General features: G+C 34.6%; 1 protein-coding gene across 2 annotated transcripts in view; it reads left to right on the top strand.

The window, feature by feature from the left end:
• LOC145263793 (polypeptide N-acetylgalactosaminyltransferase 11-like) overlaps positions 1-18,190 on the top strand; it is a 77,449-nt gene that overhangs the window by 58,336 nt on the left and 923 nt on the right. For both annotated transcript variants that reach the window (XM_080120851.1, XM_080120852.1), the window contains exons 9-12: positions 226-360; positions 4,885-4,977; positions 9,029-9,139; positions 15,331-15,477. In XM_080120851.1, coding sequence (XP_079976977.1) covers positions 226-360; positions 4,885-4,977; positions 9,029-9,139; positions 15,331-15,477 — 486 coding nt within the window. The remainder of the gene's footprint in view (positions 1-225; positions 361-4,884; positions 4,978-9,028; positions 9,140-15,330; positions 15,478-18,190) is intronic.

Here is an 18,190-nt window from a genome sequence, read left to right as displayed (position 1 = left end):
AGTAACTTATCTTGCCTTTGATAACATTTATTTGTTATATATTTGTTTTTTGATAACTTTTTGGAATCTATGTGTACAGTAATACAAACCCCCATTTTCTTTTATTTTTCATGCATTAGAAAAAAAGTTGTTTTTTTTTGTCCCAAACTAAACATTTACATTTGTAAATTTGTCTACGCATTATGCCATTAATAATTCTATCAAATAATCGTCATTTTTTTGCAGGAATATTTCTTCCGGATGTTTCCCAATGCTCGTTTGAACGCAGATTTTGGGGATATTACTGAACGGAAAGCTTTACGGAAACGTCTTCATTGTACATCTTTTAGGTGGTACTTGGACAACATTTATCCTCAACAGGTACTTTTTTTTGCTGTTTTTTAAATTATTAAGAGGTGGGGTGCTATGTTTTTTTTTATTTTTTGTACTAAAAGAGTCGCTGTTTATCATGGCCTAAAGACCACTCAAGGATAAGAATTCATGAATTTATCAGGTGGGCGATGAGACAACACCTTGAAAGCATTGGATATGATTGTTCAAAGTAGGCAGAATTTGATTATGTAAGAAGAATTTAATATTGAACTTGAAAACAACCATATTGTATTCAGCTGAGAAGCAGTCCTGTGGTATTGTGATCTACAGATGAGTAGTTCTTGCAAAGAAATTTTTTTCATAGAAGTTCTGTTTAACTTTAAGTATACAGAGGAAGATAAATTATTTACAGCAGTTGTAGTTAGTCGAGTTTTTGCTTTGGATGTTTTATAAGGTTTAATCTTCAGCACGAACAATACTAAGATACAATTAAGAATTGCTTAAGACTGCTATCTGTTCAAAATTTTGTACATATTTTTGAAGTAGATCGGGGATACATCGATCGAAATGCTGGAAGTTCTCAATTCAATAAATCCACATTGTCTTTAATTTTTCGCATAATTGCTCTCTATTCATTGAGTCAAGTTTATTGGATCTCTGACTCTTTCTTGAGTATCCTTTCTTCTTTCCCCCCGCAAAAAAAAAATGGGGCGGGGGGGGGGGGCAAATGAACAAAGGGCAGGTAACTCCCTCAATTCTTAGGTAAGTGTAATTGAATGCAACAGAATCGCTAATAACAAAAAACAACAGATATTACATTTAAAAGCGATAAAATAGTGCATAAAAATTTGACGGGGTATCGTAGCTTGGTGGGAAAACATCAGGCTACCAATTGGGCAGTTACAAGTTCGATCCTCGTTAAAAGTTTAGCCATGCTAACGACAGCGGGTGGTACACAGAAACATATGTTCATGGATAACTTTTGTGCACATAAAAATATTTAATAAATATTTAAATAAAAAAATATTTAAATATTTGATAAATAAAATTAATAATATATATATATATATATATATATAATAGAACAACAGGAGTATGAAATGAAGTCACAAAACTATATATTGGTGGATATAGATTGGTTCATTTATTGAATAATGGAATACAAGCAAAATTTGGGAGATAGAAGGGACTTTATGCCAAGGCATTTCGAAGCCTAATGCTTCTCATCAGAAAAGTGGAGAAGGTGCTAGGTAGTATGGAGGAGATGCGGTGTCTAGCGTAAGGTTCATTAGGAGTGAAAAAGACTAAGTGGAATTATAGAATATTGGGGGAAGGTTTATTGAATTCTAAATAAAGGAGAAGCTTGTTATATATAGTATGATATATAAGAATATATATGGTCTTTAACATTGTGTTGAGTTTATTTTTAAATTTAAGGCGTATATGTTTTAGGGTTAAATTGAGGGTACATTGTGGCTGCATGGTAATTCTATTTTAACGGTTTGTGGGGTGTCTATTATCTATGGAATGGTATTTTTGACAGGTGCAACCCATACGGCAAATATCAGCTATAAAATCGCATATAATTATTGGGGGGGGGGGGTAGTTGCAAGGTTATAATATTGATTTTCAGAGCTTGATATATTTTAGGTACTATGCAGCAATATTTCTAAGTTTCTTCTGTTATGATATAGGGAGTGTGGTTATACGTAGGAGGATAAGATTGCAATGTCTATGGGTGCGTTTAACTTGATAAAAAAGGTTTAAGGATACATATAATTGGCGTGATGGAAGAGTAAGGAGAAATTTACTACTTATAAAAGTGGTAATAATACCAGTAATAATAGGGTAATTATAATAATGACAATAATAATGATAATTATAATAATAGTAATAATAATAATAATATTACCAATAGCTATGATAAAAGCAATACCAATGGTAAGGGCAATAATCAGTTCTCAGTAATAGTTTTTTTTTTTTTTCAATTTTAAGGTTCAAATCCTCAGTACGAACAATATTAAAAATACAAATTGTTTAAGGCTTCTACATGTTCGAAACTTCATGCATATTTCTGTTTGATAAGACTCGCCAAAAGAAAATCAGAGATAATATTGGACAAAATTCTGTATTGTTACTGAAAGTCAATTTGCATGCAAATAGTCAAGGCAAAGCTTTACTCATATCTTATCCGAGAATCTTCAATTTATGAGCAATTTCACTCTGTACTGTGGAAAGGTTGGCGTTAGATATTCCTTACTCTGTATCCTCCTAGTCAATTGCTGTTGAAATAATCTGTATTTTGTTTGAGGAGGTGTTCCTTGTTCGTTAAAAATATGTCCATTGAAGTTTGAGGTCATAGTCTCTCTCTTTGTAGGTTGTGGGAGTCAGAATACAAGCAAGGCCTTGATCATTTTTTCTAGTAAGAATTTGATTTCTTATGTAGCATTTTCAAAAAGATCCCAAAATTCCCAAAAACAATGATTACCCTTAGATACAAACCCAGCACTAAAATGTGCATTTTCTGAGATATTATTAATTTTTTTCGTTATGATCAAAGGTGTTATATATAAATGCGTTTTGTGAAGTATTTGCGTTGCGGAACGACACTAAAATTATGCGTCAGTTGCTTTATCAATTTCAGACGTACTAAATGAAAGTTATTTTCGTTTGAATGAAAAACATTTGATACTTTTTACAACTCTTCAGTTTGATTTGCTTATTTTTCGTTGCACATTCAATCCATCAGAACATGGTGAGCATCAGAGGTGGAGTGTGGCTTGCAAAAATGTCTCACCTGCAAAAATCTCTTCGTCTATGTTGCTTGTCCTTGTTCCAAATGTCCTCATGACCTTTTCAGCCTTTGTTTATTGTTTCAAAAAGCAGGTCAGTAGGCTGATTTGCTCTGACCGACTTTTCCATAATGCCAGTCAGAGCTTCCCTGAACATTATGACATCATTGTGACATATTGACAGGCTAGCCCCGGATCCTCCTTGCTTTCTCCAACAAAAGGGAGGCAACTCTGTATTAATAAATACAGAATTGCATCTATTCTTTTTAAGATGGCCGCCATTTGAAAATAATTCTGTCTCGGATAAAGTATTTTTTAGAAGAAATGAGATCAATTTACATTTTATTCTACTTAACAATGTTCACTACATTTAAGCAAGTACCCAATCACTAACTTCTCCCCCTTTGGAGAGAGGGGTCAAAAAAGAATTTTTGACCTAATAAGTTTTGTACTGTCTGCGAAGCTCCAGACTCTGTCACATCGCTGCAGTGTTGCATCCTTCTGTTTATTTTTATCAATGCTTTTACGGAATATGCTTAGAACTTACTGCCTTTGTACACCTCACTGTAAACAAACTTAACCCATCTTAACAGTAAAATCCCACATATTTACTGTAGATACTGAATGGTTTCCCACTCTAATAGCTTTTATTTTGGGACTACTTGCCTTTGGCAAACAAATGCAGAAATTTTAATTTAATGTGAACAAGTGTAACCCCATGTGTGGCTCCCTCGTCAGATCGCCGACTCCCAACGTCGTGTACCGTGGATTTTTCGTTCATGGCTGGATCGTCATTTTCTCGCTGGTGACTGTCGGTAGGGATACCCGCGTGGTTTCACAAAAGTACAAATATGAACAAAGAAAGGAAAAACACAAATGCCAATGTTCCCATACAAATTGACTGTTGGACTTGTGTGTGTGTCTTCTCCCCGTCCGATTGATGTTACATTCGTCTCTGTTTCGCAGTCAATTCTAAAATTGTCCACAACTCACAACAATTCACAGTCAACTCTATAACTGCCCAACTTCCATCCGCCGTCTAGCACATCTAGATGTCAACTGTTTGTCTCCTCTGTCTTGGTCTCTCAGGTCACCCATCCCACCTTGACTACCGGAAGCTGCCCTTCCTTGTTTTATCAGTAGGTTTCTATTGTTATTGTTTGCTACTTCCTATCTATAGTTGATTGTAGGATATTTCCGATTTCTTTGTTTATTCTAAGCTATTTCCTATCTATTGTTGATGGTAGGATATTTCCAATTTCTTTGTTTATTCTAAGCTATTTCCTATCTATTGTTGATTGTAGGATATTTCCAATTTCTTTGTTTATTCTAAGCTATTTCCTCTTCCTTTGTCTATTCCCCCCCCCACACCTCTCAGCACTTAGTGGCTCAAATCCACCCTAGGGCCACTTTATAGTATCACACAAGCATCTTTCCCAACTCCCCTTCAAGATTGTCTCCTATGAATCTGGTCTCTATCATAGTAATTGCTTACACTTCTGTGGCAATATGCCCTGTTTGGGGTTAATGAAACAAAAAAAAAAACAGGTTGCAATGATCTAAAAGGCAAACTGACTCAGCAGAATCAAATATGCATTTTCTAATTCGAAACAAAAAGTTGTTGATGAAAAAAAAACGATAGAGACTGACTTATGTATTAGATGTTTGATTTAAAAAAATGAATTGCACTTAAAATTCAAGCTTGTTAATAATGATAGTTGCATAAACAAATGCAACTTTTGCATATTTTTTATTTAAAAAAAAATCATAAATATTGCAGGTTTTGCCGGATATGAATGGAAATGTTCCAGCCATGTTGCCTGATCAAAATCTTTCGAAACGGCATAAGAGTGTGATCAAGAAAGTTGGAAAGGTTTGTGATTTCTTTGCATTAACTTTATTACTTGCAGTGTTTCATAGGTAACGGACAACAATGAAAAATATCGGATCCAGGCAAAATCAGATGTACATCGGATTGCTGGCAATGACGTCAACCCTTCATTTCAATCGAAGAATGAAGATCATGAAACAATGAGAGAAATATTTAATTCTGGATTGAAATTGCTAAAATTACAAAGAATAATACAATAGAAGAAGAATGTCAAAATAAATATAATATATAAAAGGCTACCTGTCTGTCTGTCTCCATATTTTCAAACTCTATCTCTTCCAAAACTAAAAGTTGCAGAGCAGCACTAGGGTTAGGGTTAGATTGGATTTTTTTATGGACTGTTCTTTTATGAGTCTTTAGCTGGGTAAAAATTGAAAAAATCATTAGACATTTTGTCTATTCATCTTAGTTTATTTTGAATTTTAATCAGTTCATGTGCGTGTCCTGTTGGTACAGTGGTAACATCCCCAGCTTTGAATGCTACAGTTTTGGTTTCGGTTTTGATTCTAGCTGATAGCACCCAAATACATTTTTTTTTTTACTTTTGAAATCACAACTCTATAATAATATATATGAAATCTGAATAAATTAAAATATCATATTTAAGCGTATTTTATGACCAAGCAAAGCCAAGTGACCAAATAGTATAATTATAAGTCAAAACAAAGACAATCAGAGACAGAAAGAAGAGAGAGAAACCAACGACGCACTTCTACTGTCGTCCGACTGATCAACCACCCCCTCATACTGACCCGAACTCTCTCACTTGTCAGATTATCATCTGTAAAGTAAATAAAACTTTGTTGATTTAACAAGTTGTTATTTGATTGCAAAAACATAGTCCTCACAGTGTATATACAAGTGCGTCTATAAAATATATAGACTGCAATAGAACAATGGTATACACTTGCGTACGGCATAATCACATTGACACACCAGTTCTCTGATGTTTTGCAACAATGATCCTGGCTAATATCAGATGGGTGACCATTTAGGAATACTAGGCGCTGTATCAGGTTGCAGGACAGCACTGCTATCAAAGGAAAAGTTAGGTGCATCCTTCCCTCTACTAGTCTGTGGGAGACCCCTGGGCAAGGTCGAGAACTCACTTCAGCCACCCCCCTCGATCAAGATAATGTGAGGTCATGGAAAACAGGTGACTGATGTAATACGGAAGCAATCAGAAATAATTCTGTTTATGTTTTCGTATCTCTTTGTGCTGGGCAGAAGACCTCTTTGGGTATAATGGTCAAGATAGTTGCTCAGTAATGGGTACTGCTCGGACAGAAAGAAACTGCAACCTTCTGTTTGTACAACTGCAAAGAAAGCTGTGGCAATATATCAAACACTTTCGAGAAAACAGCATGAATGGGGTTATGAATGATGATTAACAATTTTGCAACGATGATCTTGGCTAATATCAGATGGGTGACCATTTAGGAATACTAGGCGCTGTATAGGGTTTAGATTTAATTTTCCTATAAGATCATTAGATTTAAGCCTATTTTTAAACTTCACATCATTCTATTCTTCTGATCTCATTTTTTTCCATGTAATGCGTATTCTCACTCAGCACCAGCCTCATTTCCATACATCATCCCACTGTGTACATATGCCTGATTGACTCTGTCAGCACTGATAATGTTCCACTGGTTAGTAATAGCAGTAATTCTCTTGAGACATTATGCTGAACAAAGATGGCAGCAGTAAATCAAATCGGTGAAGAATCAATGCAGTCACGATCTCGAATGTCGAGTAATTCTTAGTAACAAAGATGGCAGCGAAGAATCAATGTAGTCACGATTCAGTCGTTTCAAGACAGAGGTTGACAACGAACTGAATTGAATCCAAAATTTGATATTTTTTTCTAATAACGTTAGAAGCTTCTGATTGGTTGATTGTCATAACCGTGGTTATAAAAACGATCATCAAAATCATTGGAGTCATACCCTCACCAGTAATCAAAAACATTTTAACAAATTCCTTGAACTTACTTTATCCACTCTTAACTTTTACAATCACACTAACATCTGCTCCAGCCAACAAAAATCTGAACAGCCTCAATAGCTACGCCATCCAGATATATTTTTTCCACATCTGAGTTCAATTATTTCATGGACCTAACTGATAATTTCCCCGAGTGACCCTAAATGGAATCAAAAGAAAATTTCAGCGGCATTTTTAGATTTTCTTAAGAATTTGATGCTTATCTGTTTCTATAACACATAAATAAACAATGACTTTTATATATATACTAGTAAGGAGGTGTGACTCCACATGGCATCACAGACAAATCGCCGACCCCAAACGTTATGTGTGCCGTGGATTTTTTATTCATCTTCTTATGGCAGTATCGCTATTTTATCACTGGTGACTGGTGATGAGGAAGCATGCAGGTTCACAAGTATAAAAATAAAATAAAACAAACTCTATGTAAAATCAGGAACAAACAATAGGAAGAGAACAGGTTGGCCTGGCACTGCCTACCTCTGGAAAAGAGAGACTCCTCAGCTCCAAAACAGGTTGCTCAAAACAATTTAGTTTCAACACACTGAGTGCTGAACAGTTTGATGGAATCACTTTATGTTAGATACGTAAAGTCTCAGTTCCCTTTAAGAAGGACACAGTTTCCAGTGAAGACAACAACACCTCAAAGCCCGGCCTTCCGTAAAAGAAAGATGACGAAGGAAAACCCACTCCTCATGAATTCATTAGATCGTTACGGAAACAATCACCTCAAAACTCCACTGATCTTTGCACTCCATAACAACACCGCCTCGTAGTTCACTACCACACCATCTGCCAAGTGGTCTGCTACTGTCACCTTTATGCCAACGATCACCAACCAATTTGCATAAGGCCAAGTTCACCTCTTGATAATCCTCGCAGCTACGAAATCGCATTTCCCATAAGACCAACTCACCGTAATAGTGGCATTTCTTCCTTCGGATCAATTACTGCCCTGCATGCCAAAAGCAAACAAACCTTCTCACGTCGAAAGCTAAGGTTAGTCTCACTTTCATGTACACACAAACACAAGAAAAACACTAACGCCGATACTCCCTATACATATCAGTTGGAATTTGGGTGTGTGTGAAACTACCCTCGACATTGAAACTACCCTTTACACGCTGAGGTCCACATTTATATCTACTGCTGATATCGTCTTTGTTGAGTTGAAGGAAATTTACTTGAAAATTATTTTTATTGTTTTAAAAAGAATTGGTACGATGAATATGTTCATTTTTTTTTATTTGTTTAAAAAAAAATTTAAAAAATGGACATATTCATTTTATTTATTTAAAAAACTGTTTATTTTTTGACCTTCGAATACAGGTATTATTTCAAAATGAATATTCTTCTTCTTCTTCTTCTTCTTCTTCTTAATAACAACAACAACAACAACAATAGGAAATTATAGGGATTAGAAGACACTGTGGAATTTCCATGAGGTCTCATTATATAATATTATATAAATTTTAATACATATTTAAATAAGTTTGAAATTTAAATAGTCAGTTTTTGTCCAGAATTTCCAGTATATAAAAAAGCAAAACTAAAAAGGAAAATCTGCACAACGTATTTACCCGTGATGAAATGAAAATATCATATTCCAAAAATCATGTAAGTTGATCATCTAGTTTTATTTTTATAAAAAGGAAATCAAATTTTGTGAATATCAAAAGAATGACCATCTCGCCAACCATTTTTGAAAAAAAAATAATACTCTAAAAACAAGGGAAGTAACTCCACAATAATTTTAAAAAAATTTATGTTGCAATGCTTCCGAATTCTAATTAAACGCTTAAAAATTATTTTCTTTACAAAAATAAAAATACTTGATTATTTTACATGTTTTTTTGAATATTTTTTTTTCGTTCTGTCACTGGCACGTACATCATACAGAATTTTTTTTATTTTTTAATATCGGAGAAATTCTGGACAAAAACAATATATTTGATTCTACATTTGATTTTCACAATTAGTGCTATCATGATTTACTTACCTTTTTTTTTTTTTTATTTATTTTCAGATTTTACATATTAAAACTGGTATGTGTGTCGAACCAATTGGAGCAGCTTATGATAAGCGATCGAAATTAAAAATCAGTGAATGTATACCAGGTTCAGATTATATAAAACAGGTTTGTAACAAGTTGGACATCAGTTTTATTGCCAGTTTTTTTCTTTTTTCATAATTTGTTTGTTTTGTAAATCAGATTTATCTGGTCTGTGTGAAGCCCTCTTTGTTGGTTGTAGCTATTTGTGAACCTGTAGAAATGCAAATGTTTATCCCCAACACTGAGAACAGCAAGGCTCAACAATTGCATACAAAGTCGGGGAAGGTTTGACCCAAAACACACAAAGGAATATTTCAGAAGTGAGGAGTTATTGCCAGTGTTTTTTTTTGTTGTTTTTTTTAGAATATAATTACTGTTTTTTAGGCAAATCAGACTTCTGCTTGGCTTTTTTATTTAATTTTTTTTTGCACCCCAAACAAGGTATATTGCTACTAATCGTCGCAAGAGGCTATTTATTATTATTTGGGAATCATGTCAGTATTTATACAGTTAATGACCTGATGGTTATGCCCAAGGATGGAGTTATTACTGTTACATCTGGGCAGAAGCTGATAGGAAAACCTTATCCTGCTTTGACAGAGTTTAGAATAAACTTCGTAGCCTAGTGGGGGATGCCCTTTTCTCTTCCCTGCAACCTCTTTCCCACAGAAGAGACATTGCGAGCCTCTCTCTGTTTTATTGTTATTTTCATGAAGTGCTCATCTGAGCTCCAATCTATGGTCCCTCCTCGCCAAACATTTACGAGAAACACTCGTTTGGCTGTAAACACTATCAATAATTTCCCCCACTCTTTATCTGTGCCTAAACCTAAACGTAGATTCCATGAACAAAGCTTTTTTCTAAGAACTGCACACCTGTGAAACTCTGTTCCATTTACCTTCTTTTCAGCTGACTACAATATGGCCATCTTCAAGTTCAATGTAAACAAGTTTTTGATGAGCTGTTCCCCTTAAGTAATCCAATTTACCAAATTTACACTTCTAACGAATACTGTGATATTGTCCTTTTGACCATTGTACACTCGTTAACCCTTATCCTCGAGTGGCCTCTGGGCCTTGATAAGTGGTGATTCCTTTGTAAAAAAACAAAAAAACAAAATGTATTGCCACTTGATCACAAATATTTATTGCATGGCAAAACCTTCCGGATTTGAAATTGGCTAAATTTCTTCAATAAATTAATTATCTGCCACTGTCAAAAAAAGAGAAGAATCTGAAAATTGGTTCATTGTTTTTGTTTTACAGCATATCAACCATTTTTGGTTATTTGATGCCAAATACAGTAATATTTTAAAATAATGTTTTATGCTTCAAGTTATATCTTTAAATATTTATCTATGGAGTTTGGTTTGGTTGTTTTGTGTTATGGCATAAATGCTAGAAAGCTTTCTACTCTAATAGTTTCTTCCCTCGAATAGCTAGACTTTGGAATTCCTTTCTTGCTACCTGTTTCCCTGACTGTACTAATATGCAGAAGTTTAAATGTAATGTAAGTCATCATCTTGTTAATCTTTCTTAAGCATGGTCCCAAATAGTATCCCCTTATGTCCAAGTGGCGATATGCCTTGTTTAAGGTGGACATGAGTTTTAAAAAAAAGGTGGATTTGGCAGTAATGAAAACTAATGGGCAATTCCACATTCCCTACAACCCCCAAATGGCGTCTCACCATAGGTCATACCCAGGATCCAGAATCTGAAAACAATCCTACTTACTAACCTGGGTGCCCTACATTGCCCGGGTGTTTGGAGGTGTGTGTTGAGCAAAAAAAAAAGTTGTAGTAGGCAGGCAGGCAGGCTCGAACCCGTACCGCAAAGAAGGGAAAAAAACATGAAAAAAAAGTGATGTCTTTGCTGTTGCGCCCATCGCCAAACCGGAACTGACGTAGGTTTAAATTAAGGTTAGTCAATCGAAAAGAGGGGATGACTTTCGAAAATATTGGTGGAAAAAGCGATCCCTCCCTGTAGAAAAGTGCCCAGTTGAGGGTGAAGAAATTCATGTTTTTAGCCAATTTTTCAATATTTGTGGTCTGAAAGGTCGAGCTTCAAACCAATACTGATCTCATGAAAATCCATCGCCTCTGTCAAAAGTTTTAGGCATACATACATACATACATTTAAACAGACAGGTGAGATTTATATTATAGATGGGAGGGTTGAGAGTTGTTCCAAAAGTAAAGCCTCCTATTTTTTTTTAACTCAAAAATGTTGAAGAGCTATGAAGACAGCAGTGGTACCATTAAAACAAGTGATCTTTTGTGCTTCAGAATATATTTTCCTACATATTAACCACCATTCTCAATGCACTTTTGCCAGGAATTCAATGACAGATCTCTGCTTCTGACACAGCTCCATGATGGGTTGTTTTCTTAACTGTCGCTATCTACAACAGAGAGATGAAACCTTCGTGTCATGAATGCATCAGTTCAGTCATCATAACAATGCAATTTGCAATAGCCTCTAATCCATTTGGGTGGAATACAAAAAATAGGAGGCATTACTTTTGGAATGCCACTTGTGTGTTATTGAATGTATAATTTTTTAACTTTAACATTGGCTGATAATGTTTTTGCAAGAAAGCATTTACCTATGAAATTGATGATGTCATAAAGGATGAATGAAGGTAGGTTTTGGCAACTTTTGGATAAAAGTGACGCTCATTTTTTGATGCCATCCATTTCCAAATAAATATTATCTAACGACCCTGGTGTCTAACTCTGTCCTGTGGGGAGGAGGCATTATAAATAGGAACATTTGTTGATAAAGAAACAGCATCCATGGCTGCTGCTGCTTTCAAACAAACATATTATTAGTTGCAGCAACTTTTTCTTTTTTTTTTTTTTTTTTTACTTGTGTCACATCAAGCAAGGAATATCCCACTTGGATGTAGGGGCTACTATTTGGGACCGTGCTTAGGGAAGATGAACAAGATGTTGGTTTATGTTACATTCAAACTTCTTCATATCAGTACAGTTAGGGAGTCAAGTAGCAGGAAGGGAATTCCAAAGTCTAGCTGTTCAAGGGAAGAAAGTTTAGGGTAGAAGGCTTTTCTGGCATTTAGGGACTTCAACAGTGAAAGAGTGTGCTTTTGTTGCTAAGCAGGTTCGTCGGTGGTGTGTACATTGAGGGGGCACAAGTGCAACGAGTTCATCAGTTCATCTTGTTGTTACATGAGTTTCATTTCTGCAGAGTCCCTTTCCATCTATTACAGGAAACTCACTAGAATTAAATTGTGCTGGATACTGAGCCAATTGTTCTTTGTTTTTTGGGGGGTTTTTTCACCCCAAAGTAAGGCAAATTGGAAATTGGCTACTGTCTAGCAGGGGACTGTGGAGAGTTGAACAAGTCATCACATTACAGTCTGTTCACATTACATTTAAACTTCTGAAGGTTAGTACAGTCAAGGAAGCAAGAAACAGGGTGGGAATTCCAAAGTCTAGTAATCTGAGAGAAGAAGCTATTAGAGTAGAAGATTTTCTGGCATCTAGCGACTTCAATTGTGAAAGAGTGGGATTTTGCTGCATAATTTCTTAACTTCAACATAACCATGGGTAATGCCATGATATCATTTCTCAACTTGGACTTTGATCGATGAAGCAGCGGCTAGCAGCTATGACTACTGTTGTTTTCAGACAAGCATATTATAACTGCTGCAGAGAGACAACAAAGCCTGGGAGGGTGGTCTTCCTAGAACTGCATTATACCGCAATTAGCAGGGAAAAAGCAATTTCAAAAATGGCCTATATACAGGATGATCAGTAATCGTGGATAAATGTCAAGGAAAAATATTACACCAGATTTGGCTAACCGATGATCAGTGGCTGCCAGGCTACAGAAAGCGAGGAAGAGAACAGTAAGATTCAGTAGTTGCATACGAAGTTGGGGAAGGTTTGTACAAGGAGGGGTCGATTTTTTTGCAGATATTTTAGCAAGTCATTGGCATCGTTGGATTGACTCCGGTTAATTTCAACATGTTTGACTTCCGATCGCGTCATGAAGACATCGGCTAAGACGTCAGATTTTCTTTCACTTTCTTTTCCGCCTTCGCGTTACAGGTTCGAGCCTGCCTGCTTACTACCACTATTTTTTTTCTAATACTTCTCTTCATCCGGGCTGCCTACTGTTGTTTTGATTCCCTCCCCATGCTACTACACTTTTTTAACACCTTTATCCAAAAGAAAAAAGTGGTAGTAGGCTTGCGTGCCTACTACTTTTCTTTCTTTTTTTTTTTTTTTTTTTTTTTCTCAACACACACCTCCAAACACCCGGGTAACACCGGGCACCCAAGCTAGTTATAATTAAATATATATATATATATATATATATATATATATATATATATATATATATATATATATATATATGAGTTGTAAGTCATTTTAGTTTTAAAAGCGAAATGTTGTTCCAAACAAAATGGCAATATCAATCCAGAAAAGCTTTGAATTATAAAAGTTTGCAGACGAAGAGCAGAGTTTTTGGTAGGTAGCCAATCCAAAGAAATCTTGAATTGTATAAACTTGAAGATAACAAGCAGAATTCCTTCCAGTGTAAAAACAAAAAGGTTATGTGCAGGAATTCTAGAGGATTCAGTATATTTTATAGAGTGATTCAGGTTTCTGATTGGTTGGTAGCAGAACGTGGTTCCATCTGATTGGTCATTTTTTTTTCTCATTCGTACTTATAAATATAACCTCCCAATTTTTTGTAACCATACCTTCATAATTATACAAAAATTATTGCAACATATATATTTTTATTTCTTGTCTAGCAAGAGGTACTCAGCCTTGCCAGGTTGTAAATTTTATTAAAATTAAAACAACGTTTGTATATGAACTCTCATTGTTGACGTTATTCTCGCCTTGCCTATGCACAGTTCAAACATTTCAAAATACAACTGCGGCTCTTTACAAACAGACTTCTTTCTCTAAATTTACAACATGGCAAGGAAGAAGAAAAGGAAAAAGAAAAGAAACAAAACACCACACTGAAGATGGAGTCTACCTCTGAAATATATCTGTGATAAATTTCAAACAAGTAAAATATTTGTTTATTTTCCTAATATTACGTTGTATTTGGCTTTCAAGCGCACTTGATGCATATTTTATTTTATACAGTTAAATATATTTTAATTCATGCAGATTTCATATTATTACAGAGCCAATTCTCTGTTAAATATTATATTGTACCTAATATATACTTGTGATTTCAAGTTTTAAAAAAATGACCTCTGCGGTTTCTACCAAATTACTAAAGATAATTTCTGGTCTAAGTATTTGAAATTTTACATAAAGGGTATACAGAGATAGGGCAAGCTTTTTAATCGGTTTGGGTTGAAAATTTGAGCTACCAATATATAAATGTATGTATGTATGTATGCATGTCTGCCTAAAACTTTCGACAGTGGCAACGGATTTTCACAAGATCAGTACCGTTTGGAAGCTCGACCCTTCAGACGACAAATACTGAAAAATTGGCTAAAAACATTAATTTTTTCGCCCTCAACTGGGCACTTTTCTACAGGGAGGGGTTGCTTTTTTCACCAATATTTCGAAAGTCATCCCCTCTTTTGGATTGTCTAGCCTTAATTTAAATCTACGTCACTTCCAGTTTGGCGGTGGTTGTAACAGCAAAGACGTCACTTTTTTTTACGTTCTTTTCCTCCTTTGTGGTACGAGTTTCAGCCTGAAAAAAAAACAAAAAACAGTGGTAGTAGGAATACTACCACTGTTTTTTTTTTTCTTGCTCAACATACACCTCCAAACACCCAGGCAACGCCGGGAACCCATGCTAGTTAAAACCAAATTAAAGCTATTATCGAAATCAAAACATTTAATGCTCCAGATGCATTTCCTATCGATGTAGCTATCGAGAGATAGGTAAGAAAGATTTGATATAAAATGACTTGAAGAAAAAAGTAAAAATTATGTTGACAAGTCGAAATGAACAGTTTACATTTCAACTTGCCAATATATACTTGTATTCGTTATTCTTCCATCCAAACAAAGATTTTACTCGTGTATGATATCTATTTCCTGTTAATTTCAGTATTATGTGATCAGTAGTTTAAAAGTTTAGCGGTTAAATATTTACACGTAGACAGACACATACATTTACTGTTTTATTTGTATAGATAATAATGATGAAGTGTGACAAGCAAGCTAAATCCTTAGATAGAAATTATATTTACAAAATATAGAAATTATTACATAGATATATTTCACAAAATTATATTGAATTTTCTTTTTATTTCTTTTTTAGATGTGGTCCGAAACTTCTGAATATGAGTTGAAATTGGCCAACATCCTATGTCTCGAAGTCAACGATTTTAGCAAAGAGAAAATCATTCCAAAATTAATGAAATGTGATAGAGGGAAAGGGACACAAGAATGGCACTGGACGTCTCAGGTGACCCTTTTTTGCTTCGATTTATTTCCCTTTGTTTGGTTTTAAAAGAAATGCAAGAGGAATTTTTTTTATTAGTGATTAACCGTTCATCAAGACCCAAAGCTACTCGAGGACAAGGATTAATGGTTTTTGGGATGGTGAGACAAACACTTTGAGGATTGCAGAAGATGAATTTTTCTTTGTTTTCTTGAAAAGATGCTAGAAGATTTTTTTTTTTTTTCTAATAGTGATTCACTGTTCATCAAGGCCCCAAAACCAATTGATGATGAGGATTAATGATTTGTGGATAATGAGACAAGTATCTTGGAAGATTGCAGACGATGGTTGGAATTTAATTAATAGGACTGTTCAACAAAAACTTGTTAATATTTGACTTGAAAAGACCATGCTGTAGTTGGTTTGGAAGCATCCCTATGTAATGTGTTCCAGGTGAACAGTTGTTGGAAAGAAATTCTACTTATTTCTTATTTTTTTTTTATTTTTTACTGGAAATGGCCATCCTACCAAGTGCCATACATTCACCTACTATTTCACAGACTCCAACCAAGAGATCTTTTTAGGATTCTAATTGTTCCTCTTTTTGTTTTTTAACTGGGAGGGGTCACTGCTTATCAAGGTCTAAAAGCCACTCTAGGATAAGGGTTAATGAGTTTTAGGTAGACGGTGAGATCACACCATGATGATCAGTAATGGTGGAACTCTGGCAGGGTTTAATTATATAAGAGGATGGCTCAACAAGAACTTATTTACATTAGACTTGAAAACGACCATGTTGTAGTCAGTTGGGAAGCAGCTCCGTGGTATTGCATTTCATTTTAGAAAACTGAATATTAAAAATGTCAGCTAAAGAATGAACAATGCAAATTAAAAATATATTGTTAAAAATAGGTTAGAGTCATATGTTGAGAGTTCTTGTGTTGTCAAAAGCGTGTGCATAGCCACGTGAATTGGTCACGTTTGGAAAACACATTTCTGACGTTATAACGAAGGGGGATTCTCAATATAGGAGCTAAGAATTATTTAGTTAGAGAGTCAAAGAGAGAGAGAGTTGAGAGTCAGTCAGTTGGCAGTCAGTGGTCAGCTGACCCTTTGGAAGCGAAGGGGTAGAAGATACATGTAGATACATGTGAATTCCTGACGTCATTCGACCGATCGATCCGACAAATAAAGAGGTCATCATCATGTTTTGTACGTGTTGTCTCGTGTCGTCTTTCAACCCTCAAAAGGTAATTTGTTAATCATCTTGTAATAAACATTGTGTAACCCTTACAAGATTATGTATCTCCCCTCCTCTGTGTTAAGAACTTGTATACATATCCAGTCAGTATATATAGGAAGTCCCAAGCATCTCAGAACTGTAATCTCTCCCTCATCATTATTATATATGTCCCCGTATCTTCTTAATATGAAACCCCCACTACGTAATATATATATATATATATATATATATATATATATATATATATATATATATATATATTTTTTTTTTTTTCATAAGTTTTTATTTTGGTTTCGATTCAAGCTAATGCACCCAATTCATATGGATATATTTTTTTATTTTTGAAATCACAACTTTATAATATATAAAAATCGATAGAACATTGATAATATATATGAAATCTGCAAGAATTAAAATATCATATTTAAGCATACTTTACGACCGAGCTTTGTCGGGTGTTCATGCTAGCTTAGATAAATACTTTTGCAGTTTTACCAAAAAAGCTACAATAATATCAGAGCGTCTCCATTTACACCGAACATCTACAGAATGCCAACATCAATATATTACATATGAATGAGTCCCCTGTGGAATTTCCACAGGTCACACTAGTAAAACATAATTGTTATATCACGTGTTTTCTGATGTTGTCAATTTTTTAATTTTTAATTTTAACAAGAAGTTTTTATTTTCCATATATTATTATCTAGCATTTAATATTTAACAAAAAAAAAAAATGACAGAAAAGAAAAAAGCGATAGAGGAGGATAAAAAGAAAGAATAAAAAAGAAAAATTCTAATTAAAAAAAAATTTGTTTTCTTTCACAGTTGTTTTCATGCTTTTGTTTTTTTTTGTTTTTTTTTTTTCAAGAAAAGTTTTCAAATAATTACAGTAATTCTTTTCTTATTTTACAATTTTTGTTGTCAGTATTTTGACTTTATCGTCTCTGGGGCAGTCTTTGTGTCGGCGTTGTTTTTGGTTGCTTATGCAATCATGCTGGAAGATGCCGACGCAAAGTTGAGTCGGGTTATGGACAAGTACCAATATCTTTTTGACCTAAGGAAGCGTATCACTGTAATGATATATGGAAGTGAAATCTGGACAGTGTTTGTTGAGGACATGTGTTGCATGAATATGAATGATGATAATAATAGAATAGATGTGTTCAAGGCAAGCTTAGTTCTTATGACCTCAGATGCAGATAAAATTTGGACAGTATAGAGAGATGTGTACAATGCTATGACTACATTGAAAGAATGGAGGAGAGTTCTTAAGTTAATAGAGGTAGAACAGTTGAGGTAACAGGGTCAGTTCACAGGGAAAGGTCAAGAAAAACATGGGAGGAAGTTATTTTAATGGGCTTGAGACAAAAGAGGGATAAATAAAGACCTGGTCAGAGATAGGTTAGTTTGGAACTCAATTTTCAAAAGTCATCAAATGTGAAATCGAATTATGACGACGAAAATGTGAATGAAATGTGAATATTAATAACT

The sequence above is a fragment of the Euprymna scolopes genome, chromosome 39 (assembly GCF_053919585.1).
Source record: "Euprymna scolopes isolate OS-2025 chromosome 39, ASM5391958v1, whole genome shotgun sequence".
Lineage (NCBI taxonomy): Eukaryota > Metazoa > Mollusca > Cephalopoda > Sepiida > Sepiolidae > Euprymna > Euprymna scolopes.
Note: the sequence above shows the minus strand (reverse complement) of the source record. Positions and strands in the feature narration are given on the sequence as shown.